Source organism: Mugil cephalus, chromosome 9 (genome assembly GCF_022458985.1).
Source record: "Mugil cephalus isolate CIBA_MC_2020 chromosome 9, CIBA_Mcephalus_1.1, whole genome shotgun sequence".
Taxonomy (NCBI): Eukaryota; Metazoa; Chordata; class Actinopteri; order Mugiliformes; family Mugilidae; genus Mugil; species Mugil cephalus.
This window is the reverse complement of record NC_061778.1, coordinates 17573612-17600282: the sequence shown is the minus strand read 5'-3', so window position 1 is coordinate 17600282 and position 26671 is coordinate 17573612. Positions and strand designations below refer to the sequence as shown.

The following is a 26671-nucleotide window of genomic DNA, read 5'->3' as shown; positions in this document are numbered from 1 at the left end:
TGGATGAAGTATTTTATAAAGTATTGTGACTATATACCGGCAGTCGGTGAAAAATCAATAAAACATATGTAGCATAATTAAATTTAAAATGACTCATCTCAAGAGACTCGAGATTCTACTTTCAAGTCTTGTTATGACACATCGAGGAAGGCAGTTTCCAGTGTTTGCAGATCCAAATTTAACTATGTCATGCAGGCCTATTTTTATTACCAACTACAGCGCACTGTGACAGCCTGCGATGGTGTCAAGAGATGGATGAATTACCACAAGTGTGCTTTTGCATCCTTTAAATGGCTTTTAAATATCATTTTCACTTTTGCAGTGTCTTTACACTACATGGAAGAGGCAACACCGATGGCAGGAAAACCGATGCCACTGGCTTTAAACAAGAGGACAGTGAACAGCAACAAAGAGCCGAAACAGACGACCTCCCAGGAGGTAAGAAAAGCTGCCAGCATCTTCCTATTTCCAGGGGATACAGCATTCACAAATGAAAAATATTTATAGTTAAGGTCCTTTAATCTAGGATTTCTGTCCATGTGCAAATGTTCTGATGTTTGCTGCAACGATCGGTGTGGTTTACAATAAATTAGATCCTATGGCGTCGACGACAGCTCAGAAACACAGTATTCTCAGATACTTTGAAGATAGTGGGGTTAAAGTGCACGTAATGATGCATTTCTGAAGTTAAGTCAAAACCCCCCAAAGTGCTTAAAGCGGGTTAATAATCTTATTGATTCACAGGTAGAATGGTTGATAGTTCAGGTAATAAATAATGTTTTAGTGCAGTCGGTCTTTTCGTCATTACAACAGATGGAATGCACTCTTCCACATCAGGACAAATCTCCACCAAGAAAGAAAAAACCTCCCTCTGAGCCGTCTGCTTTGGAGCCAGCTGATTCATTTGAGGCCACAGCCGCAGGTATCCAAGCCACACAAGTTGTGTTACAAAATGATGTAATGAAGGCAGCAGTAAACTACCTGGTTTTACAGTTTAGGCAACATGGGAACGTTTAAGCAACGTTTCAGTATATTTCAGTTTTGTTCAGAATAGTAACTCCATTAAGTTGTGGATAACTGTTTGCTGATCTGTACCGTTATGAAGTAGTTTCTTTTTGACTACCACTACATAGTCACATACAGCGTGTCAGCTACAGGCGTCTGAATTGCTGAATTACATTTTTTTTGCCAATCCACATGAATGAGATGCTAAAAAGATGAGGAGATGAAATGAAACATCAGTCAAGCTAAAGGCTTTTTTACAAGTGCTAGTGAAATTTGCAGCATCTGTTCTGTTGATTTCATTTCTTGTTACAGGTACAAGTAGAGAGATCAGCTCGCTGGTGTCAAAACTTGCAAAGGTGTTGAGGTGACTAAACAAATCAATATTGATTCTTTCCAATGTTCTTTTGTTTTCTGATTGTTCATATGCCTTAAACATCATGTAAAATGTGCTCAAAGAATGTACGATAACTTTCAACATGATGCAAGTTCAGCTTTTAAGAAGATATTTATATTGTTTTTCTGGAAAAAAAGAAAAGTATCACTCCTGGATCAGTGTTGGCTGCATATAATTTAGACCTTAGACCTTAAAATGAGCGTTACAAACTGGTAAAATCCTCACTTTTTAACAACGATTGCTGTAGAATTAGTAACCACACATCTGTGTGGCTCCACCGCTTCCGTTAGCAGAAAGCTTTTTGTGCCGTTGACCACAGCACAAAGCTGGTGCATGCTTGCTTTTCAAGTGTTGTCCTCTCAGAGTTACACTGCTACATTGTCAGTATGTGTGGTTTGTTGCAGTGAGAGAGCGGTGGCCGACACCTCCCAGATGAAGGAGCTGGATGGCATTTTGTCAGAAGCTAGAAACTTGGAATCCTATCTAAGAGAGAAGAAAAGCCACCTGAGACAAACATTGGCACTAATTTCTGATAAACTGCTGGGTTAGGCCTCTTGTTTATTTATTTTTGTGACTACTTTGTGTATTGCACATAATCCCTCTGCAGTTCAAATTTAATTCTGAAAATGCAACAAAGTATTCTTACATTTTATACCGTAGACTTAATAATAAACTAATATACATTCAGAGCTATGAGTTTATTTGGTTGAAAATTCATTCAGTTCATTTCATTGTTTGTTCTTTAATCAGTATATATTTGATTCTTTATCAAAGGCCAAATATAATAGACTTAATGGCACATTTAATAAAATACTAACATGAACAAATGTTCCAAAAAAAAATACTTACTACCCAAATACACACACACAAAAAAATAGATACAAAAGAAAAGAAACTGCAGTTATCCAAAGCCATGACTAAAGTAAAATGTATACTCACTCAACCCTGATTATTAAGTGTTTGTTGTTTGGCCTGGCCCAGTGAATAAAACGGTGTTGTAAAAATAAAAGAAACATGCGATTGTGACACCACGCAATTCAATACTTCTACAAACAACATCCTCCCCAGTGAAAACACAGTTGAATCAACTGTTTTCTAAGTTATTAAAATAAATGCTGAATACCACAACCTTCATGGAGATTAGTGCAGGACTGTCGCATTAGAATGAATACATTTAAACATGTGGACCTATTAATGTCCACTGAACATTGCTGCTTTATGCCAGCAGGGGGAGCAAGTGTGCCACATTTAAGTTCTTCCAACTATTAAATGTTTAGATTGAGGTCAGGGGTCGATACCACCATATAAACCACCTGTAGTCACAAACATTTCTCATGAGAATAATTTTGGTGTTTCAGTGAACTGCTTTTAATAAGAGAGCATTCTCATTTTAACAGCCTTTGCTTAACATTCAATGCACATAAACATTTTCTGTAATTTCATTCTGTAATTCTGTCATTGTAGCAGCAATGTGAAAATACTTGGGCTGGATTTTTTTTCTATATTCTACCTCTAAATAAGCATGTACAAAGTAACAAACATAGGCTATATTATAGACTGTTGATCTATCGGTGCGAGGTCAGAGGTACATTCAGAGGCAGTGTTACAAGCTGGTAAAATCCTCACTTTTTAACAACGATTGCTGTAGAATTAGTAACCACACGTCTTTGTGGCTCCACCGCTTCCGTTAGCAGAAAGCTTTTTGTGCCGTTGACCACAGCACAAAGCTGGTGCATGCTTGCTTTGCAAGTGTTGTCCTCTCAGAGTTACACTGCTACATTGTCAGTATGTGTGGTTTGTTGCAGTGAGAGAGCGGTGGCTGACACCTCCCAGATGAAGGAGCTGGATGGCATTTTGTCAGAAGCTAGAAACTTGGAATCCTTTCTAAGAGAGAAGAAAAGCCACCTGAGACAAACACTGGCACTAATTTCTGATAAACATTCACATTTTAACAGCCTTTGCTTAACATTCACTGCACATAAACATTTTCTATTCTGTAAAATTTTTCTTGCCATCCACAGCACGCGTATAGAATAGCAGACATGAAACAGACGTGTTACTTTTCACTCATGCTCCCCATTTATGATGCAGACCTTATCTTTCCAAAAGGTAACTTTCCAACCCAACAGCAGACAAGACGAGACAAGAGCTATATTCTACCTCTAAATAAGCATGTACAAAGTAACAAACATAGGCTATATTATAGACTGTTGATCTATCGGTGCGAGGTCAGAGGTACATCCGACCTTCTACGCCTCCTCTTGTGTCTACGCTGTGGCGTTGAATGTCCCGTGAAAACCATAGGGGATGTTGACGGGTACCACAGCCCTGCCCAGCTCCTCAAACGTCCTGGCGTCTAATACCAGAAGGAACGTACTCTTATCCTGGACAGAATAAAGATAAGAGCAAAAATTTCCTGGAAACATGATTGTGATGGTTAGAGAATCTGCAGTGACTGGGAGGATATTTTGGTACTTTTATTTCCTTCCTCTCGCCCAATAACAGTCCCATACCCAAAATGTGTGACTGAACCTGGCTGACCTCATTTGGGGTGATGACAACAGACAAGACGACACCATCATCCTCCTCTGTAGCATTAGGGGAAGGTATGAAAACTGGTTCGGAGGGATACAGGCCAGGATGTTCCCACACCTGTGAGAAAGAAGTTACTTTAGTGACATTCTATAGACAATGAACAGTGCTACAAATAATCTATTACAGTCATGGTGGTTCACATCTAAAAGTCTGGGTTTTAGCTGTTCATTAGTATGTTGGTTTTTGACTTTTCACTATGATAGAAAGGAAGTTAGATTCGCTACAGCTCCACATCCTACCTTCATGCATTTCCCACGGAGGTCCATCTTGATCAGAGTGTCTCCTACAAGGTGTCTGAAGCCACAGCCGTAGAAGTAGCGGTAGCAACGCATGTTGTATTTGCCGTAGTTGATCTGAGGGAACTCCAGGCCTCCGTAGTGATGGAGATCTTCCCCATGGAGATCCTCATGAGTACAGAACACCTGCACAGGTAGAAAAAGGAAAGCAACGGATAGTACAGTATCCAGAACATTTGCAGTCACTTTAGCTCCAGGTTTTAGTCAGTGGTTCAGAGAAAGATTGTTGATGTGTGAACTCAACAGCCAAGCAAACGGATTCCTCCGTTCAGAACTCCTTGAATCCATGGACTCGTACTGCCGCCCCCTGCAACAACTTGCAAAGTGCTTCCATTTTTATTTTAAAACAATCTTTGGATGTATCCTGACTGGGCTACACTGACTGAAACTGTGTCTTCTGCCAGAAATACACATGGCCGCATAGAAGGACTTTTTTGTGCATCTCCAGCTGCAACACATTTGATTTTTAGTCAGCAGCAGATGACAACAATGAGCACAAAGAAAAAGGCTGAATATAAGTCAGAGATGGTTTTTATTAGCCTGTATGTCAGCAGCTGATGAGTTATCCCTCAGTCATTACTGTGACCTTGATTAATCATAGCTGTTAATTAAATCAACCTACTATGGCGTTGTCATTCCTTTATGTATTTCTGGGTTTATATATTGTGTCTGTACTGGATGTGACTGACTTATTCCACTTTCAAATAAGATCTAAAGGTTAAGAAGAAACAGGTTTATTGTTGTCTGAATCAAATTCATTCACAGTTATTGTAACTGATTATTTATGGAAAATGAAGTGGATGATAAAACCATAAAACACTTGAGTGTAAAATGGTAAAGAAAGAAAGTAAACTGCACATATGTGTGAACAGTTAATTATGAAAGGAAAATATTTATATTTGCTCACACACTTACTATCATACTCTCTTACAAACACTACTATAGTCACACATACATACTATCAAACTCTCTCACACATATTATTATAGTCACGCACACATACTATCAAACTCACACAAACACTACTGTAGTTATACACACTTATTTTCCAAATAATCAATAACACTAATAATATTCAAGGGGTGACTGGGCTACACTGATTGTGTCTTCTGCCAGAAATACACATGGCCGCATAGAAGGACATTTGATTTCAGTCACCAGCAGATGACGACAATGAGCACAAAGAAAAAGGCTGAATATAAGTCAGAGATGGTTTTTATTAGCCTGTATGTCAGCAGCTGATGAGTTATCCCTCAGTCATTACTGTGACCTTGATTAATCATAGCTGTTAATTAAATCAACCTACTATGGGGTTGTCATTCCTTTGACCGTATTTGATACGACTGACTTATTTTACTTTCAAATAATATCTAAAGGTTACGAAGAAACGGGTTTATTGTTGCCTGAATCAGATTCATTCACAATTATTGTAACTGATTATTTGTGGAAAATGAAGTGGATGATAAAACCATAAAACACTTGGGTGTAAAATGGTAAAGAAAGAAAGTAAACTGCACATATGTGTGACAGTTAATAACTGCCAGGAACTATTACAAAATTAAACAATGAGTTATGTGATGTTTTCAGAGTTTATATTGTTTTCACTAATGCGTGAATGACAGGCTCGGAAATGTTTCACACTTTTCTGTGTGTTGATTTGTGTTGGCTGTTACCTTATTTTCACCTATTCTTATGGAGGTGGCTGAGCTGTTTGGCAGGTCAACCAAGTTCTGGTTGTAGGCCGTGTCGTCGTCCACACTGAGAGGCAGCACGAAGCGGCGAGGAAAGATTCTGCATAGGGTGTTATACACCTGATGATGAAACACAAATCTCGTCAGCCACAACAGACAACAAGTATTAAAAAGTACAAATTGTGAAAGCAGAGAAAAATATGAACCGCTTGCCTCATCAAGAGCTTCCCCAGATTTACGTAAGTTCTGAAGCGTGAAGTTTTTCACCGCCTGCCCATTATCTGAAGCACACATATCGAGGACCAAGAAGCCGCCCTCCTCGTACGCGTTGATCTGATGGAAAGTCGACAGCGGCTTGGCGAGATACTTAATCGGGCTGACCTAATCAAAGAAAGAGGAATGAAAGTGTTTTATGTACATTACAAGTAGTGAAAAGACTGTGCTTTAGAGAAGTCCAGGTTCCCATCAGAGCCTTACCTTCCCAGTCTGTTTGTGAATCAGGTGGAAGACAGTTTTGTGTTTGGGGTCCCAGTAGAAGCTGTCAGAGATGCTTTTACCTCTCGGCTTGCCTGTCACTATCTTCATCAAGTCCATCTTGATGGACTGCTCAATGAACACCACGTAGTTCTCAGACATCGCTATAAGGGACAGAGAGGATTCTATCAAAGGTCTGAGTGCGACAAACGACATGGTATCTGCATGGAATTAAGTTACCTGACAACTCGGTAGTAAATCATTTTAGATGTCTTGAGATACGAAATAGAATACCAAACAAAAATTAACACCAATCCAGCATAACATCATGACCGCCTTCCTACTATTGTATAGGTCTCTTGAAAACAGTTGTGGCTCATCAGAGAATGGACGTGGATCTTCTGAGGGCGTCCTGTGGTGTCTGGTAACAGGGTGTTTTAAGTGGGGGCCTTTGGATCCTATGGGTTGAGGGGAGGGGCCTCTGTCAATCACCCCACAGATACAGATACAGTTTGGGATCTAGTGATTTTAGGGGCCAGGTCAACGCTTTGTGCTGTTTTTCATGTTTTTTTGAGTTGTTCCTAAACCATTTGTGTGTGTGTCTGTGTGAGGCTGCATCCTGCTATGGATGTCTGCTGTCATTCAGGAGTGTCATTGCTATGGGGTGGGGGTGTCTGGTCTAGGTGGGTGGTACATGTCCTAAGTAATATGCCAGGTCCCAACGTTTTCCAGCAGAACAATGAATTGTCACAAGATTGTCAAAGCTATTCTCCTGTCTGCGGTGTTAATGATGTGGCTGATCGGTGTATGTGTTATGATTGGATCTGTTGTCAAGTCACAAGAGTGAACCTTGGCTCACCAAAGCTGTGGTAGTAGGACGGTTTGGTCTTGTCCACTGAAGGAATCGAGCACAGCACTGTCGCTCCCTCCAGGGTCTCTTCTTCTGTTTTCTTGGTGGGAGGCACTTTGATGATGTTGTAGTATGCTCCTGTCAAGTAGCATTAGATTTTTGATTAAAAAAAAAAAAAAATCAGAAGACATGTGGGTTGCAGTGTTGCAGATTTTGCAAACCTCACCTTCCCACAGACAGACTGTGTGAAAGGTGATTTGCTTCGTCTGAAATACCTTTACTTGTGTAGGAATTCCCCATGTTGTATGTTGTTCCATCAGGCTCAGTGTGTGGGTGTGCAGTTGCTCCATTCACAGCAATGAATTTTCTCCAGTCCACCTAATGCAAACAGATTGTGGATTTATTGGTGCATTATCTTTCACATTATACAATAATGAGTAGCAACATATTGCAAGCTGTCACCAAAGGTAGTTTCATGTGTTTATGACTTGCCTCAGCAACAATGTGTGCATAAAGCTGCAAAACACGGTACATTCAAATTGTTACCTTCTTGGTTGTCTCTAATGTCTCGGGGTCCACCTTGCACATGGTAGTGGTTTCTGTGCTGACATAATAATCACCTTTGTAGGTCACAAAACTCACATTGGCATTGTCTGTGGACTCTGTAAAGGAAAAACAGTTCATTTATATGTTGAAGTAAACTTGAAATGTATTGAAAGCATTTACATTGCAGTGGGAATCTGGTTTGTTACTTACTTGGCAATTCAAATTTAGAGAGGAAGCGCTGGAAGAAGTTTTTACAGGGGTCTGGCATGGTGACAGTCCCAAACTCAGAAACTACGATGCGGTTGTGCTCCTTGTTGGACTGGTAGCTGTCACTGGACAGGAAGCGGCTTTTGTAAGTCACCTGCCCGTTGGATATTTTAAACTGGTGCAGGAGAGCCATGCCGTCAAACCAGTGGTTGAACCTGGTGAGCACGGAGGGACCAACCACGAAAGGTCAACTTTGTGACGTAGTGTAACACGTGCAGTATGAACACTTGGAGATCCTGTACTCACGTCTGGTTTCCAATCTCAAACTTTCCCGGCCCGTTTCTCAAGAAGTTGCCTCTGATCCATGGCGGGATTGTGCCAGTGACTTCGGTGGCGATGGACTCTGGGTTGTCCTCCACCGAGGTCACAATCTTCTCGATGCAAGGCAGACCGTGCACATCTGTGAAGTGGTTGATGTACTTTTTCTTTAACCCTGCGGTTAAAAAAAAACAAAAAAAACAAATGGAAACAATAAACTTTAACCAAATGTGAAGCTAAATAATGGCAGCTTAAGTGTGCAAAGATGGTGGAATCAAATATTCACCTGAGGTTTTGTGTTTCTGACGGATGGTGCTGTTCATAGTTGCAGGCTTGTCTGCTGCAGCTGTCGTCTCTTCTCTGTGCTGCCACTGTTTCTCCGAGACTGGCACTCTGGCTTTTTATTCCCCTCTCCGCTGTGACGCCCCCTAGAATCCCACAGATATACATGCAAGCAACAGTCATGTCATGCTTGCGTAACCTTTTCAGTAGTAAAGTGTGACTGCAAGATCATCTCAGCGGTAGCGATTTCACAGAGATAATCACTTCATCTTTGTGAAGTCTTTTTTTATATTCTGTTTTTGTGTGTGAATTTCTATTTCTGGAATAATTAAAGCATTCAGCGTGTTTTCTTGATAACACTGATTTTCCAATTGAGTGCAGCAATAACAAAACAAGTGCTTGATATCCGCTTGTCACACAGGACATTTCACCAATGGATTTTCTACGCCATTAGAGTGTGTGCAGTTTGTGATTTCAGTTAAGAGCCCTGGGGTTGCCAGTGATTCAGGGTCAATCTGTGGTTCCTCAAAACATGCAGGTTGTGCTGACTGCATAATCTATTATTGCCTATTGCCTAAACACATTTTACAGTAATTACTCAACAATAGAGTCAGAGCGGCTTCTGGGAATCCCAGAGTATGCACGAATAATATACATGCTGCTCCTAATTGATGTATTTTATTATTTGTACCTATTTGTAGAGGAAATACATATTCAGTGTTGACCTCTTGGCTACTCTTAATTGCCTGGATTATAAGAGGTGTAGCAGGTTGAAACCTCAAGCTTAATATCTCTTTGATGAATAAAAGAAAACATCTTTTATACGAAAAGTTTATTTTATATAGATTTAAATTACACTAAAGTGGCTTTATTAGTTCTCACTTTGTGGATATTGTTCATTTTAATGTATATGCATAAGAAAATGTCACATTTGCTCCATGGTTATCGTTTCATTCAGTTTCACTGCACTGGTTGTGTTTATATATTTACAAAATGTACAACTCCGGATATTTTGAACACGAGCACGTCACCGACAATACAAAACACGAACACAGTTCTAAAATCAAACCTAAGAACAGCATCTTTTCATCATAATATATTTGCTAACAAAATTGGTCATGATTAGCAGCAAAACAGTTTCCTGTAGGACGCATAACAAACATAAATATTACTCAATGACTACTAACTCATTTTATGTAATTATCGATATTAATCTACATACGGGACATTCACCTCTACATATTAAGCCGTTCTTCGTGGCAATCACAGAATGATTGCAAAATCTGTGTGGAAACTATTTATAGACAGTTCCAACAAAACATGTCGAGCTCAGCAGCAGTCACAACACTAGTACATACTGAACATGTTTACAGAAGTAGAACTGAGATATTTTCCAGTGACAATTCTGTGGTGAAACACTGGAAATTCACCCAAATAATTTACTAATGCTTTCATTACATTACTAATGCTTAGAACGAATTGTGGATATGAAACAGCGATATCAGCCGCTCTCCCATGAAGCAAAGGAAACTTGACGTAATAATGTGTATTGAGGGTATTTCTTTTTCAGCAGTATAAGGTACAACAACAATGTAGCAAAGCTTTCTTTGATTTATTAAGAACATTTTGACCCAAAATCCTCACTATGGCATGACTGGGATCAGAGAAGCTTTTATCTGTTAACTCGCATAACTTAGGCACAGCTAATGGGAAAACCCAGAGAGGAACTGGCTGAAACTGTAAAACACACACATCTTTTTACACTGATAGACTGAGTTGCTTTATAGAATTGTGAAAGAGGTGAAGCAGAGTTGACCAACAGGTTTGTTAAACAACAACAAAAAAATGAAGTAATTCCCATTATTGGAACGGTTATGTTAGATAAGAAGAATGATACCAACTAAATTAACTATAATAACATAAGTTTATATTAAGAAAACAAAACAGGACCCAAGAAGTGGTTGCGAAAAAAGACAGACTTTAATGTCTGTGGCTTTGCTGGAGCTGAAGCAGGACAGTCTGAGTTTTCTGGATATTTATGCAAATGTATTTACCAGAACAAAAAACGAAAGGATTATTATAAGGTATGTGGCACAAAGATTGCATAGCTAGATGTGGAGACGAGTTTTTAAACAAAACAATGAAAGAGGGAAGAGATGGGGAAGTGGGTGTTAGATACACCTTTATAGGCAGGTACAGGACACAGAGAGTTCCTTAACTTATAAATTAAAGTATAATTGATTATCCAACTCTCTGACCTAAAGCTAATATGTGGATTTTTAGAAATATAAACTGCTGAGAAGATTTACCAGGGTTATAAAGATTCCTGAAAATAGTACAACGTATACTAGAATTCTTCTTCTGTCACCAGTTGGGTGTTGATAATCGTGTTTTCTTTCTGTACCTCTCTCTTATTGGGATGCTCCTCCCTGATTGTTCCTACCCGTGTTTAGTAATTCATTTATTTTCTATAAGCGCTCGAGATTCATGGTGCAAGAGGCACAAAAGACTCAAGCATGTCTTTGAACAGGAGGAAGCCAGATTACCCAGAGAGACACTTTGCTTCCTAAGATTTTGCCATCATGGATTGTCTGTTACCTGTTACCTTGTCCTTGTTGGACGGCTGCTCTGTGTCTGGTTGGACTGATGTTATCAGCTTCACTACTGTCTCTAGTCTTAATCTGAAAGTGTAACAATCAGATTTAATGTTTTCCATTGCATGATATGCTGCATCATGTGCATCTGATTAAATAAATTACATAAATGAGTTTGTTATTGGCAAAGACACCTGATGCAGAAAATAGGGGGAAAGGCCCGGGAAAACACCAGATAAACTATATCTGTAACTGGGGCAGCTCTGGGCGATGTGCTTCACAAAGACACACTCACACAGACATCAAGAGGTAAAAAAAAAAATTAATTTGTCAATATGGAAGACTAGGAAGATTCCAGAGAATTCTATGCAGTTAATTCATGTTGTGCATATCTAAAGCTTGATTCATGCTGATATATGCAGAGCAACTGTGAGCTACAGCAACATGTTTATTCTTGCATAGTCAATCGGTGGGTGTGATTGGTTGTCAACTTTGCCAACTCCTTGTGTCAACAGTGCGATTACTGCCATCTGTGTAAGTCGTGGTAATCAGCACCCTGCACTTGGACCAGGAATATGAATACGCAGAAGGTTAGGTTATGAAACTCCCTTTGCGGTGAGTGAGTGACCTTATGAGGACGAAGGATTCTTGATGTGACTTTCCAGCTGGTTTTCTCTTTGTAACAAAACATCTGGTGCATCGGGTTAAATAAATGAGTCTTACGAAAAGCATCCAGGACTTTAGGAAGTTAGTTGTGCACAACATTTTTTTTACATTATATATGGATTACTTAGGCAATGTTAAGAAAATCTTCAGGCTGCAGGACACACTGCTATAATATTCTGTGAAACCAGACGACACAAACCAGTTTTTAGAAGCATGTCATTAAGACATTTTCTACTTCTAAATTTAGACAAAACCGAGGTTGTTGTATTTGGCCCTAAACGCTTCAGAAACACATGATTTAACCGCATCCGACCTTCAGTACTACTGTGGTCAGATGAGTTTAGTATCTCCTCCTGGTAATGAAAGGGTACGCAGTAGGCCAGAGGAAGCATTATCTCCAGCATGTACAGTACCTACTGTCAGAAATGGTGGAGACAGTATCATGGTTTGGGGATGCATGAGTGCTGCTGGTGTTGGTCGTCTCACTGTCTGTGACGGCACATTGAACTCTGCCAAGTATTTTGCCATTCTCCAAACCCACATGCTTCCTTCTGCACGTGCACTCTTCCATGGTGGTAGAAACTGGATGTTTCAACAAGATAATGCTCTTTGCCACACACCCGGGGTCAGTTGAACCTGGCTGCAGGAGCACAGTCTCCAGGTCTTAGAGTGGCCAGTTCAATCCCTGGACATGAGCCCCACTGAAAAACTGTGGTGGATTATCAAACGGTCTGTTTCAAACCACAAACCAAAGAATTTAGAAGAATTAAAAGTAGTTACCCATCAACAGTGTGAAAGGTTCATGGGGAACATGCCAGCCAGGAACAGAGCTCTACTGCTGCTGATGGCAGGAGAACTAAATATTAAGTTGATGATGTGATGGTTTATTTAGTTTCTGTTCTGTTTTGAACACATTCTCTGTTTTCTTTATTGACTTTCATACTGACAATGTTGAGAACTGACATATTGAAACTGTTAACAATTTAGTTGTGTTAGTATTTCTTGTAAACAATAAACAAAATAAATATAATTTGTATTTGTTTGTGTCTGTCTAATGCAGCCACACCTTTTGAAACAGTATTCACCAGCTGCACTGCCTTTTGGTGCTAATCAGGAAGAATAGAGTTTTTGCTGCTGATACTGAGGTTGGTAAGAGTATGAAAGAGTTGTGACCTTGACCAGAAAAGTGTAAAGTAATGTTGATTAAACTGAATTTACAGAGATTTCTGTATAAATTGTTTGTTAAATACAGGGTTACGATTTAAAGTGTTCATCTGCGCTGAAAAACAGACCAAAAAAACAACTTAGTCTCAAAAAAAAAACTGAAAAAAAAAACAAAGCACAGGATTTCCAGTGCCAAGTAGTAAATGTGCTTTAGTTTTGTCTGTCAGTCAAGATGAGGGCCACCCACTTACTACACCCGGAAAGAAAGTGAAATTTTACAGATTTTACAGTAACTCAAGCTGGTGGACATTTCAGTCTGAAAAACATGACATGCACTGGTGTTCAACTATGCAGACAAATGCAGACAAAAAAAAAAAAAAAAAAAAACATGCAATGACATGCAGTGTTTGTTTTTTTGCATTTGTCTGCATTTGTCTGCATAGTTGAACACCACAGGGTGTCAACATTATATGAGGTTGATGCAGTTATATTCTTGCAGCTGAAAGCTTTGTTACTTCAGTGCGTGAGTGTGACCATCACCAGCCCTCCCTGGGAACTGTCCTGTTGATCTTTATTGAGTGTAGTAACCTTGTGATTCCCAAAGGACAGAAAAGATGTGGAAGGATGGACAGTGGAGGAGAGGCATGTGCTGCTGGTAGGAACTAGTGGTGTGTAGGGCTCTGTGCTTCCCAAGTCACCTCACTCAAGTATGACTGGGAACAGGGGGGTGTTGTGTCGATCTCTGGAGAGATGAGAGAGTCCAGGGGGGTAAGGGTGTCCCTATGTAAGGAGAGAAGTCTGCTATAGGGCACAGAGTGATACAGTGAAAACAATAATCCAGCCCTTAATAGCCGGGACTTATCAATTCTTCTTGAGGTGACAACACACATGCATGTGGGCATTCCCTAAATATGAGTGAGACCATTACCAGGGCCCAGAGTCAGGTCAGAAGCACCAGCGCCCGAGAACCTCCACCCCAGTGTGGGGCACATGGGTAACAAGACCAGAGAACCACCGTAACTTGGGGCAAGCCACACCCCAGCGCACATGGCGAGCGACGACCAACACCCCCAGACCGACCATGGAGCACAAGCCGGTGCAGGCCAACACGCCCACACCCACACCCACCGCCACCAACACCCCATCCCCACCCCCAAAACCCCACCCCCCGCCCGCAGAGCGGCCAGAGACACCTCTCCCGCCGAGAGGACTCCCCCAGGAGCCCAGAAAAGCCCCCGCAGACGGGCACCGGCCCAGCACCCAACCAGGGACGGGCCATCCAAGCAGGGGGGCCAAGGTGCCGGCCCCATGCCCATGGCACACCCAGGCCAGGGAGACCACAGGAAGAGGGAACCCCCACCCACCAGGGAGAGACCCCAGCCCCCCGAACCAGTCGATACCGGATCAACCGGGTTCCCAAGGGAGCCGCCGCCACGCAGCGCCGGGAGACAAAGCCCGGCCAAGAGGACACAGAGAACCTAGGTAGTTTGTTATTTGTAACAGTCAGTTAAGACCAGGAAACTGAGACAACAGTTCACACAGACTCACTAAAATTGGACAATGGAAGACTGGAAAAAATGTTGCCTGGTCTGACGAGTTCAGCTGCAATATTCAGATAACAGGGTCAGAATTTGGCATAAACAACATGAAAGCACTGATCCATCCTGCCTTGTATCAACGGTTCAGGCCCATTATTACAAACTGAGCACGGTTTTAATGCCACAGCCTTCCTGAGTATTGTTGCTGACCATGTCCATCCCGTCCCAGCAGGATAATGCACCAGGTAACAAAGCTCATATCATCTCAAACTGGTTTCTTGACCATGAAAATGAATTGACTGTACTCCAACGGCCTCTACATTCACCAGATCTCAATCCAATAGACCATCACCTTTGGTATGTGGTGGAACGGGAGATTGGCATCATAGATGTGCAGCCGACAAATCTGCAGCAATTGCATGATGCTGACATGTCAATATGGACCAAAATCTCTGAGGAATGTTTCCAACACCTTGCTGGAAGTATACCGCGAAGAATTAAGGCAGCTCTGAAGGCAAAAGGGGGTCCAACCTTTCACTAGCAAGGTGTACCTAATAAAGTGGTAGGTGAGTGTAATTCATTCAGCATTATAAATTGCTGCAACGCTTTTCCTGCAGTGACAACCATAACCATCTCTCTTTTTTTTCAGAGTGAATTTGGTCTGGATTCACATAGACCAGACCAGACACAATAACCTTAAGGATAATTTAGAGAAGAAGTTCAAAATACATTTTATCTCTACACCTGATACAAGAAGACTGGGTTAGGAAAAAGATTTTGTGAAAATGAAACGGGAATACTAAAGTCTGGCCAGTCTGTAGGTCTACTTTCACTTCCGTTTTACAGCCCGGGTAAAGCGTGCTCGCGTCATATTTCCACCCACATGAATCAGATCGTAGACCCTGACCCTCCCACTGATCTGTGTGGAGTCTAAAGACAGGACAACATCAGCTGCCACGAGTCTGCAGACAGGACAGGACACGACAAACAGGTTAGTATCTCAAAGCAGTTGCGGAATGTCTGTCGCTATTCATTAGAGACTCGCGGTGCGCTTTTGAAATATGCTGTGCGCGCCGTTTTCATACGGAGCTTTTTGAAGGACACCTTGAAGGTGTGCGTTCTCTCGCGGCATCCGTGACTGCTAGTGCGGCATGCTGAGGTGAAGTTGGTTTGATATTGGATTTTCGGGTATTCGACTGATATTCAAAATAAGGAACCATGTCTTTTTATTTTTCAATACCTCCTAAGCCATGTGACCTAGTCACTCAAAACCAATGCAGAATAGTTCTCCTATGTGGTACCAACCACACACACTTTTTTCTTTTTTCTTTTCTTTTCTTTTTTTTTTTTTTTTTACATCAATTGTATGCACACTCTATTTTAGGAAAGAATAGCTTTTCCATTAAAAAAAGTCATATAAAATAGAGTGTGCATACAATGGGTGTAAAAAAAAGTGTGTGTGGGAGGTATTGAAAGAAAAAGACACCGTTCCTTATTTAGAGTATCTGTCGAATATCCGAAAATTCAATATCAAACCAACTTCGCCTCGGTGGAGAAAATTGCAAAAACAAAGTTATATCCCGAGTCTTGCTATTGTTAACGATCGCAATTAAGAGACGTTCACTTCCAAAACACGCTTTACTCGTTTTTTTGTTTTTGTTTTTTGTTTTTGTTTTTTTTTTGTTTGTTTGTTTGTTTGTTTTTTTGCGTGTGCTGGGCTTCGCTTACGTCGAAAATGTTTGAAAATGTACGTTTCATTTGCGTGTAAGTGATACAGGAGTTTGTGCATTAATTAGAAGCAGAAACAGTGTGTAGGTGTAGGCTGTGTACGGGAACACCACCAGGTTTGAAATGAGGTGACCTCACTGACACCAAAACGGGCACGCATGCATGTCTGTGGTTGTGTATTGAATGAAAAATTTATTGACCCAAATTATGTGTCACAAACAACATGCGTCAAGCAAGTTGAACTTTAGACCTGGACAGGCAGATGCGCATGTTTTCTTCTTAGATGTACATGAAACTTCCTGTTGCTGCTCATGTATAAAATTTTCCAGAAGCCAGAATTCTGTGTAGGAGTGTACCAGACAGGTGTGCGTCAGACTTAACATTTAAAAGACATTTTTTGTTTTTTACTCAGTCTACCTGATGGCTACCAACAACTGCTCCCCTGTTACTTTTTTTGATACTTGTAAGGATTCCTTCTACTTCGAAGGTAATTGAGATTTTATATATTTTCTGAGTCTGTGAATTTCTAGATGTTATATGCATTATATGGCATGTTATACATTATTTTCAGTATTTGCTTCTGAATCCTTAAATCTTCTTTTCTGCTTCCCCGCCTCCGTTTGTATTCAAAGAGACTAAAACAGGTAATTTTTCTTCTGTAATCTCCATTTGCACTCTCATGTGTATGCATACATATTGGGGTTTTAAGTGTAATAACATGTTATTCTCTCCATAAAGCATGTGTGTTAGTGGATGCTTTCAAGAAGTCCCCGAGGTGCTTACCATACCAGTTCCAAAGCAAGGACAACAAATTCATGGTTTTAAATCGTGATAGAAAATTTGACCTCAACAACTTAACTAAAGAGCAGCTACACCAGCCTGGTAAGATACAACTGTCCTTCCATGTTTGTACAAAGTTACTGACTTTTTGACTTTATTTTTCTCTTTGACTGCAGAGCTTCCAGTTTTACTGAGCACGCGTCAGTTTTTACCTTCATTGTCCGCATTTTAATCACAGTAACATGCGACGAATCAGCAAAATTGTCATTTTGATGTAACTGATATTCTCATATTTTGTGACCAGATACCACATAGTGATGACCATTTGTCAGCTCCTAGAGAAAAATAAGAGCTAATAGTAAAAAAATAAAAAAAGTGTTAACACAGAGTATACAGGAATATATCTAGCTTGTAATCATGAAATCACATTAGATGTTATTGACAGTAGCCTCCATGATAGCCTGATAGTAGTTGTGGTGATAGTAGATAGTAGATAGCAGCGACCAGCCACAAGAAAACACTACGGGAAACTTGGCAGGCAAAGGCATAACCACAGTAGTTTCATAATCTTCTGAGTGGATAAATGTGTTACGTGTCCCAAAAATCAAAGTGTAACTTGAGTGTGAAGCATCACACAACTTCCAACTTCAGACAGCACTGGCGGCAACCAAAATAACCTCAGGTTTTCGGTGGCCCTGCCCACATTTATTCCAGCTTCGAGCGTCTTTTTAAAATCTTATTTAAACAACACATTGTCTTGCTTCTGCCATGTTTCATATCCCGACGTTTACCCCAGACTTGCAGGTTAGGTGTTACCCAACCCCTAACACAACCACACTCCACCCGTTCCCTCAGATCGCTTCACTTTGTTCCATTTCAGTTCATTTTCTTCAGATATTTCTGTTGAACACTAATGCGCATAAACGTAGCCAGTGAACAGCTACTGAAAAATGCCCTGGGTTTGCTAATAAACAAAGAAGCTGTGAAATTAGCTGAAGATGTAATAATGATCTCTGTTGATACCCCCCAGAACTGGTGATCAATAAGTTGATTATAGTGACTGTAGGAATCGTTTTCTCTCTGAACAGTTGTCCTTAATCGAGCTGTTTAAATAAATGATATGAAGAGAAAACATTCTGAAAGGCTTTGCTGCGAAGTTGGAGATAAGAGCAGTAAAAGTAGTAGTGAAGTAGTCTGTGTCTTAACATAACATGAGGTGTTTAGCAATAAAATCTTTCTCGGCACAAACATTGCCTCATTTCCCTTGTAAACCAACACTGTAAAGTAAATGCAGAATTGAAAAATACTTAAATAAACGATCCCTGGAGCAATAAATAAAAATAAGCCCTATCTGTCCCACTGGGAGTCAGAGAGCAAATGTTGACATATTTCAGGCTTTCCTCTGCTATTCCTACGCCCAGCTCTGTTTCCATGCATTCATTCCATATTTACGTCCTGTTCTTGGAATAAATCATATACAGTAGAGATCGCATCACATCTTTACGGTTTGCAGTCTCCGAGACAGTGGGTCTGATGTTATCTCTAATCTACCAGATCCGACTCAAAATAATCTGCCAACTAGCGAAAATTTTCACAAGTTTAAGCTCGAAAGAACGAGTTTGGAGTCAGTTTGTCTTCAAACATCTAGCGACGTGCCTTTTCCTCTGTTTACGTTTCAGAGTCCAGATTCCTCATCCAAACCTTTCAGGACTCCGACTTAACGCCGAGGAGGGGGAGGCCGGTCATGGTGTATACTATCGAGAATGACAAGAAGATGGTGGCGTGCTGCTATGACGAAAATCAAGTCCGAGCTGAGCCGATGGTGAGTACAAACGAGTCATTTAACGTGTATCAGCTTTGTCAAAAGTGCAAAACAACTTCACAAAACACTTCCTGGAAGGCATCTCAGACTGATCGCGTTAGCGTGTTTTAATAAAATTCACTCTTCCCTTCTACCAGACTGCAAAGCTTCCCCTCAGACACATACGTTTCATTTTTGCAGTGTAAATGATCAGTTATCAGTAATTACCTCTTTTACTGTATATTTTCATGTCACGTCTCCTTGTACGATCATTGAGTCACTTTGTGTCTTTCTTTAGGAGGTCCCCAACAACATAGATGAAACAGTACACAAGGCCATATTCTACATGACAGAAGTGGAGGGACTGGGAAACGCGTTCATGTTTGAGTCCACTTTGTTCAAGGCCAGATTCCTTGGATTTGAGCCTGTTAAGGGTCTGCTCAAATTGGTGTTACATGATAAACTAGATGAGGTGGATGAGGGCTGTCAGTTTTTTTTGACGAAATGTAAGCCATGAAAAAAAAAAAAAAACAGACATCACCCGGTTTGTTTCATTAAGGACAAATTTCCGTGATGTGTTTTTGTGCTTCTTGCGGCTTGTCTGTACCCATATTATCCATTTCCGTTGATATATTCATCTGCTTCACTGTCGCGGCTGTTTTTTCTACCACAATTTAGCAGCAATCATGAAATAACTAAATGTGTTGTGTTGTTTTTTTTTTTGTTTTGTTTTTTTTTACTTTTTATACAATTTCATAACAAAAGGGATTTATTTTCCCTATAGCACTTTTCTCATATTGGGCTATTTTCCTAATACTGAACAGTTTAACAGACCCGATTAGAGCAATGAGTTCATAGCTTTATATTTTTGCATTTAAATAAGCCATTTTTTGAAACATGGAGGTTTTCATAAATACAATCTTTAAAAGAACGTGTTGAGTTGTTTCTTTTGTACACACACACACACTGGTCACTTCACCGAGTTAGTAATTTAAGTGTTCAGGTGTAAGTAAAGGATTGATCCTCATTATCAGGAGACGGAAGGCCCTGCCGGCGCAGCCGTTTTCATTTTGTTCGTCAATAGGGGTGAGAAAAAAATATTGATATGGCAACATATCGCGATACTTTTCCTTCCGATACAATATTGATTTTGAATGTCTTAATATCAATTTTAAAAGAAGCCGAAAAAGTCATGTTTTAGGCCGATAGTGAACGACTTCCCCGTCTCCAGCAACAATTTTTCTGTACAAGTGCAATGAATTGGAAATGGATCATTTGGATTAACAGTGTTTTTTAACTCAATATCGTTGCCAATACCAACTCCTATCGTCCAACCAAATCTTCCATAAGTTCCAGACTGTGTAGATCGACGGTTCTCAAACTGGGGTCTGCAAAATAATTTGTAATAAATACTTTACGCTATGCCGTTTCATTAAACATTAATCGCTGCTTAGAATTTCTTGCTTGTGACAATGGACAAATATCTCAGTACGTCCACTTCAAATGATGCTGAACTCCAAGGCATCAGCTAAACTGAGAAAATATGACAGTTATCTCGAGTTTGGATTTATTGAGAAGAGCGAGGGACCAAACAAAATGCATTGTGGGCCTTCAGGCGCAAATGAAGCCCTGAAGCCAGCCAAGCTAAAACGACATCTCACCACAATTATTCCTCACGAAAGGGTGATGAATGTGGTTCTGTTTTCTGCCAATAATTTGAATAAGGGGCAATAAATTATGTTAAATAATAAGTATGCTTTAAATTATACTCATTTTGACTGGGCCAGTTTTGATATTGTTCATGTTCTGAAAGCTTCAAGATCTTGATAAATGTTGAGACAAAATGTAGCTTGAATGAAATTACTTGGCGTGTAAAATGAAATGATGTTCACTTCTATAAGACAAATAATTACTGTGGCATCTGGAATCCCAGTTCTTTAGGACAGCTGATTACTTGGTCATCCCTGGACACGACATTTAACAGAACACCTACTTTTTAAAAGCCTTTCGTACTCTTTTTACACATGGTGTGTGTCGTCACGAGTCTCGTCGTCGATGTGAAGAACAAGCAGCCGTTGGTGTGAGCTGTGATAATAAACATTTACTGCACAAGCAATGTGACAACAAATCGAAGTCAAGAGTTTACAGCAAATTAACTCCAGCTCCGGCAGAACAAGGACAGTAGCTGGTATTATCGCTGCATGCCACGTCTCTGAGTGCAGGTACCCAATGTCTGCCGAGGTCACACCAGAATATATCAACTGACATTTGACACAAGCTCACAAGGATTTAGGATCAGCCCCTGAAGGTGCGCTTCGGAGAAAGAAAATCTAAACGAATGTTTATTTTAAATTATCTCAAGGTGTCCCTTTTCTAAAGCATGTTCTACGTATCGGATGAGCAGAGGACGGTATTTTGCAGCTGTGGGATACACTGTTAGACTACTGGAGTTTGCAGGCTGCACAGTGTCGTTAGCTATTCTCCTGGAGATGAACAGGTGGATTTAAAAAAAAAAAAAAAAAAAAAAACACTGCATGGCTTGAATATGTGGTGCACTTCACATCTAGCCTCCATTACCTCTGATGAAGTCCAGATCTACTCGTGGACTAAAAACAAACTGCAGTGCAACACGCGACCGAGGGTTGGAGGTTTCACAACGAAACCTCCGCCTTTGACGAGGTGACGGTGTTTGCTCTGGTCAGTCGAGATCTATGAGCACCGAGAGAAACATTTAGAGGACACTGTGAATGATTTGTAACACACCGTGTAATAAGCTTGTCAGACCAGTAATCCCTCCCTGCTACCCCTGACAGATTCAGGTGTTCAGCGACGTACGTACACACCGTGGTTTAAACAGAACACATTTTACAAATCCGCCACAAGAAGAGATACACATGGATAATGAATGACATGTCAGCCAGTAGTAATCTGTAAGACTCGTTGAAGTCGGCGGTTCTGATGAAGACGCGGATCTCCTGTAGCTGCAATATAGTCCACGCTGAGCATGAAACATGAGAAAATGAACGCTAGCGGCCCACTTCAACGCAAACACGAAGCCAGAACTGATCGACATTAATCACAATTACATGCCTGTGAATTATAGTTATGTTGTCAAAATGATATATTTATAAGAATTTACACTGAACGCTTTCGATTGTTTTTTACAGTCGGCCGGGACGAGACGGCTCCCGCTCCCGCTCCCGCTCCCGCTCCCGTGCGGAGTTCCTCCTGAGTCCATAGTCATGTTCATTTGCTCCAGAGCAGAGCGATGGCTTTGCAGATCCCCACGTCGTTGTAGTTGAAGTAGCAAAGGCCGGCGAAGGTGACGGTGGACAGGAGGAAGAGGCCCGCGTTGGCGACCTTGACCTTCGTGTCTCCGTGCACGTAGTCCGTCAAGACCTGGCCGATGCCCCTACGAGACGAAAACACGAGACGGAACCGGATTAAAAACAAGTCGACGCCTCGGCACGTCTCCGAAGAGGAACATCACAACAAGTGTTAACCGCTGCCGTCAGCCTGTGTGTGATATCTATGTCACCGTGACCATGTTATTGCACCTTTCACACTGTTCCACATTTCTACTGAAACATCACTGAGAACTTTTAACACGAGTCCTGTAAATAGAGGAGGAGAAGCCAATCACACAAATCAAACAGAAATATATAAGCTGCAGTTTTTCTATCAAGAAAATGAATCATTTGTTCACATGAATAAACTGCAAACGTGGGTGAACCTTTGTTTTCAGTGTCTGGTTCCTGATTATAAAAAACATATAAAAATAAAACTGTATGACGCAGTCACATTAATGTCTCGTTTCCTATTTTTATTTGCTCAAGCTTTAAAAAAAAAAATCAGCGGAGACAAAACACCGTGTGCTTCAGCAGTGGTGCACTCGCATCACATCCAATAAAACGTGCAAAAGCTGCGAAAAAAGCCAAGACGAGCTTTAGATCAATAAATGAAAGCATCCAACGCGCCACCTCTCCCACCCTCATCCAAAGAGATTATCGCCGTATTCAAGTTACAGTCATCAGGCTGCCGTCCCTTTCCAACATTCCTCACGGCCATATGATCCTGTTAGGCTCAGACCCAGCTGAAAAGAGGAAGCATTCCAACCTCCTCATGCTTCGACCCACCGTGCGACGACGCCAGAAGACACCGGAGCCTCGGCCCAGCGGACCGTCGGACGGAGAGGACAGGGCCCGGCCCCGAGAAACCCCTCCGCCGTGAAAGCCGTAGCTTAACGAGACTTATGACTGGGATTTGTGGCTACACATGTCACGATGCTCCGTCTGGGCTCTAACTGATGGAAGAGCACATCGCTGTGACGCTAAGCTAAAACCACCTCCTCGAGTCTGCAAACAGAGACGGCTGAATTAAAAGCTGCCGGCGGCTACGGCGAGACTCGCCTCCGCCCAAGTCCCGTAAAAGGTTCCCCTTCGTCCCGTGAGGGTCAGTGAACGACCCAGATCTTTGTGCTTGGAAAGACGTTGGGGATGCGAGGGGGCGGAGGGTTCGAATAACCCCGACTGTGTTTTAAGTCATAGTCTGCTCGTGTTGAGACCGCAAGTTAGCGGATGACTGGCACTGTGAAATTCAAATTATTGACACACTGGACCACAACTTCCTGTTTCATGTGACGTAGGAATTTGACACGAATAGATGAAGTGTGCGTGTCACTTAAATTTACTGTCAAAGAGTCTATAAGGTTGGACCCTTCTGGCCTTCATAAAGGTAGGATTAATAAACTGTACACACAGCAGCGTATGGAAACGACCTCTGAGGACCAGAAACAGACCTTTGCTGTGTGAATTCCTATGAATCAGGAATCAGGAAGTGAAAACATGGAGAGTACAGCAGCGGTCGAGTGTGGTGTTAAATGCAAGGAAACAGGAAATGCACAGAATGCAAGGAAAGACAAAGCAGCGGTTTTCAAGCGGTTTCTGAACATGAAACGACGGAAAACCAGAGTTTGCGAATCTTACCAGTGGCCGTGAAGGGTCAGGGCAGCGGCCAGGGAGTAGTCGATGACAGGCCCGGGGTTAAAATAGGCGATGGGGCCCATGGCCAGCAGAGCGACGCTCAGCACCCGCTCCGCCGTCCAGTGCAGGGACGCGGCTTTGGAGTCAGAGCCCGCTGGAGAGGAAGACAGAACGCAGGTTATCACTGCAACTGCAGCGTCACGTGACTCACGTGAATCTGGCTACACAACACTGAAGAGTCACGATGCGTTTACACATTTAGAGCTTCAAGAAGAAGATGCAAATTGAGTATATATGATGTGTTTTTTTGTGGACATTTTGCTGGTCTTTTACGTTCTTCCTTTATATTACAAAACATACTGACGCTCTAAACACTCAAGGGGTCAGATAAAATAAGTTTATACTTCCTCCCACTCCTTTTTGTAAAGGATGCCTTATTTAGTTTATGTTTACTTCACTATTATTATTTTCATTTACTCTTATTTATGTTTCTTGTGTCAACTCCGTTATAATTATTTTATTTGTCTTTTTACATCAAAATAAACTTAACTAAACTAAAACTACGTGAGCCCTAAGACGTATATTAGCAGTACACATACATTCACACATATTATTTCCTCCATTTTCCCGTGACAACGTGTTTATTTCCTATTTATCTCATTAACTTGACGAAAACAAAGTTGTGTTTTCTTGAGATCTCCAGAAACGTATCTAGCAAACATTGAAAACCAACGGCTCACCTCACAGTAGGCTATTATTGTTATTACTACACTATTACCTACATTAGCGTTAAGGTCATCCATCAATCACAGGGAAACGGAGGAAATAATATGTGTGAATGCATGGCTGCTTAGGGCTTCGGCACTAAACAGAACGTACACGTACAACATCTGTCAACGATACCTGTGTTTACAGGGGAAGCCTCTGCCCTTTCGTCAATATATAAATGGCTCTTTGACCTCAATGGTTAACGAACAGGTGGGTCAAAAGTACTGGCACCACTGGAATACCACAAAACCTAGAAAAATGTATTTACCAGCAAGAGGAAATCATCTGCTTTCGCGTAATCGGAAAAAAATACAGCTATCACCATTAGCAACTAAGTAAACTAGAACAGTCCACCTAATCTGCACAATAAACAGACACCCTCACCCTTGCCAAGTGATAATCTGCCACCAGACTGCGCAGCACGTTGCACTTTGACCGTTTTATTAATCGAATGCATTTCAAACCGCGCTGTACCACATCTACAGAGTGTTACATGGTTTAGTCAGACGACACTGGATATTTTAAATCTTAAATCTTATTTAATTTAATTTAATTTAGCTAAGTCAATGGAAAATCTGTGGCTTACAACGTCAACTGAGTAATACGCGATACGCTCACCTGGTTGCCATGGAGCTTAATGACCCATAATGAAATGTGTTGTGTTGACAGTCTCATAAACTAATAGAAAACTGGCTATGCTAGCTCTGGTTATTTTAATGTTATGCATTAAATGTGCAAAAATGATTGATACTATTGGTATGGTTTTTAACACAGGTGTGTAGACTGATGATTTGGTGATTGCTGACGTTTGTCTTATATGATAACACTTGTGTTTCTGCGTTCTTCCTCCCGCCAGCACTGACCGTACAGAGGCTGTGATGAATGGATCCTAGATGTCAGCAGGTAGGGCTGCTCCTGGTGTTTCTGTGGTACAACCACTGGCCTGGCCAGCAAGCTGCTTTGGTAGAACAGAGCTGGAAAGGAAAAAGTAAATAGCCATGTTTGCAAATGAACAAAAAAGTCCACCGCAGATTCAAACAGGCTGCAAACACCACTACCACTAAACTACAACAATTGTATTTTAATATACATTATATATTAATATATATATATTACAGCACGACTATTTTAAACAAACACAGAAAAGATAAAAAAATGTAATAACTCATTCTGTCATATTTATGATGAATGCAAAATCAACTGCCTTATTTTTTGTTCAAATACTGCCTTTGTATTTCTGCTGGATATCATCCTCCTCCTCCCGTGATTATGTGTATTTAGATTATAGAAATTATAATAATAACTTTGGATAACATATGCCGAATTAAACATTAGATGTCATAATTTCAGAATAGCTGTATGGTGTAGTCCTTCCATGTGCACAATTTTCCTATATGTATGCTAAGTTAAAATTTCCCAAACTTTTGAATAGTATTTGGTGTAGAGTTCTCTCAGGCAAATGAAACGTCACTGACGCTGATGTCATCCGTGGAAATGTTGAGTTACCCTTCAGGGAGCTTCGTCTATAACCCCTGGACTGGGCAGAGTTTACTGACCACCTACTAATGTTTACCAGTGACGGTGGTTTTCAAAAACCTACACCAAGACATTTAACTCAAGTCCTGAACTTGAAAATAGTAGCAGTAGTAGAAGAAGTAGTAGTAGTGTGGGGCGTGATTTGTTTGTACACGGTTAGACTCAAAACGTCAAAATGTCTAATTATCAAAATGCTGCGCTAATCTAAGCACACGTATTTAGAAAAGACAAACAGAATGACAAAGTAAAAACAGAAATACTCACGTTTAACTCCTCTGCGACAAACAGAACTCAACCTCACGATGGCCGCCATGATGATAAACGGACCAAGGTCACCACCACCAGAGTTACCCGGATGTAGTTGCTGCGTGGTACAAAGATATCTGCTGTTCAACGAGATCACTTATTAAAGTTTATAAAAATTAAATTGTACACGGTCTCAAACTGGACACTCAG

The 26671-nt window shown here is 41.0% G+C and overlaps 3 protein-coding genes across 4 annotated transcripts; 1 reads left to right on the top strand and 2 right to left on the bottom strand.

The window, feature by feature from the left end:
* Nucleotides 1-3532: 3532 nt before the first annotated feature.
* On the bottom strand, nucleotides 3533-12612 carry bco2b (beta-carotene oxygenase 2b). Its single transcript, XM_047593280.1, has 12 exons — nucleotides 8663-12612; nucleotides 8365-8551; nucleotides 8062-8273; nucleotides 7852-7967; nucleotides 7581-7683; nucleotides 7315-7443; nucleotides 6459-6619; nucleotides 6195-6362; nucleotides 5964-6101; nucleotides 4234-4416; nucleotides 3941-4051; nucleotides 3533-3783 (listed from the first exon to the last, which is right to left on the bottom strand). Exons 1-12 carry the CDS (start codon nucleotides 8697-8699, stop codon nucleotides 3667-3669), a joined length of 1662 nt encoding a protein of 553 aa, XP_047449236.1. The 5' UTR covers nucleotides 8700-12612; the 3' UTR covers nucleotides 3533-3666.
* Nucleotides 12613-15098: 2486 nt separating this feature from the next.
* Nucleotides 15099-19860, top strand: LOC125013590 (interleukin-18-like). Of its 2 annotated transcripts, none has more exons than XM_047594388.1 (6): nucleotides 15099-15611; nucleotides 16761-16835; nucleotides 16981-16992; nucleotides 17087-17230; nucleotides 18808-18950; nucleotides 19231-19860. In XM_047594388.1, exons 2-6 carry the CDS (start codon nucleotides 16769-16771, stop codon nucleotides 19444-19446), a joined length of 582 nt encoding a protein of 193 aa, XP_047450344.1. In that variant the 5' UTR covers nucleotides 15099-15611; nucleotides 16761-16768; the 3' UTR covers nucleotides 19447-19860. The 2 variants fall into 2 exon arrangements, with proteins under 2 accessions (XP_047450344.1, XP_047450343.1); XM_047594387.1 differs by having other exon boundaries at nucleotides 15112-15611; nucleotides 19228-19860.
* A 1150-nt stretch (nucleotides 19861-21010) lies between these two features.
* On the bottom strand, nucleotides 21011-26636 carry sdhdb (succinate dehydrogenase complex, subunit D, integral membrane protein b). Its single transcript, XM_047594389.1, has 4 exons — nucleotides 26480-26636; nucleotides 25543-25653; nucleotides 23915-24065; nucleotides 21011-22341 (listed from the first exon to the last, which is right to left on the bottom strand). The coding sequence occupies exons 1-4, from the start codon at nucleotides 26526-26528 to the stop codon at nucleotides 22176-22178; spliced, it is 477 nt and encodes a 158-aa protein (XP_047450345.1). The 5' UTR covers nucleotides 26529-26636; the 3' UTR covers nucleotides 21011-22175.
* Between the last annotated feature and the right edge of the window lie 35 nt (nucleotides 26637-26671).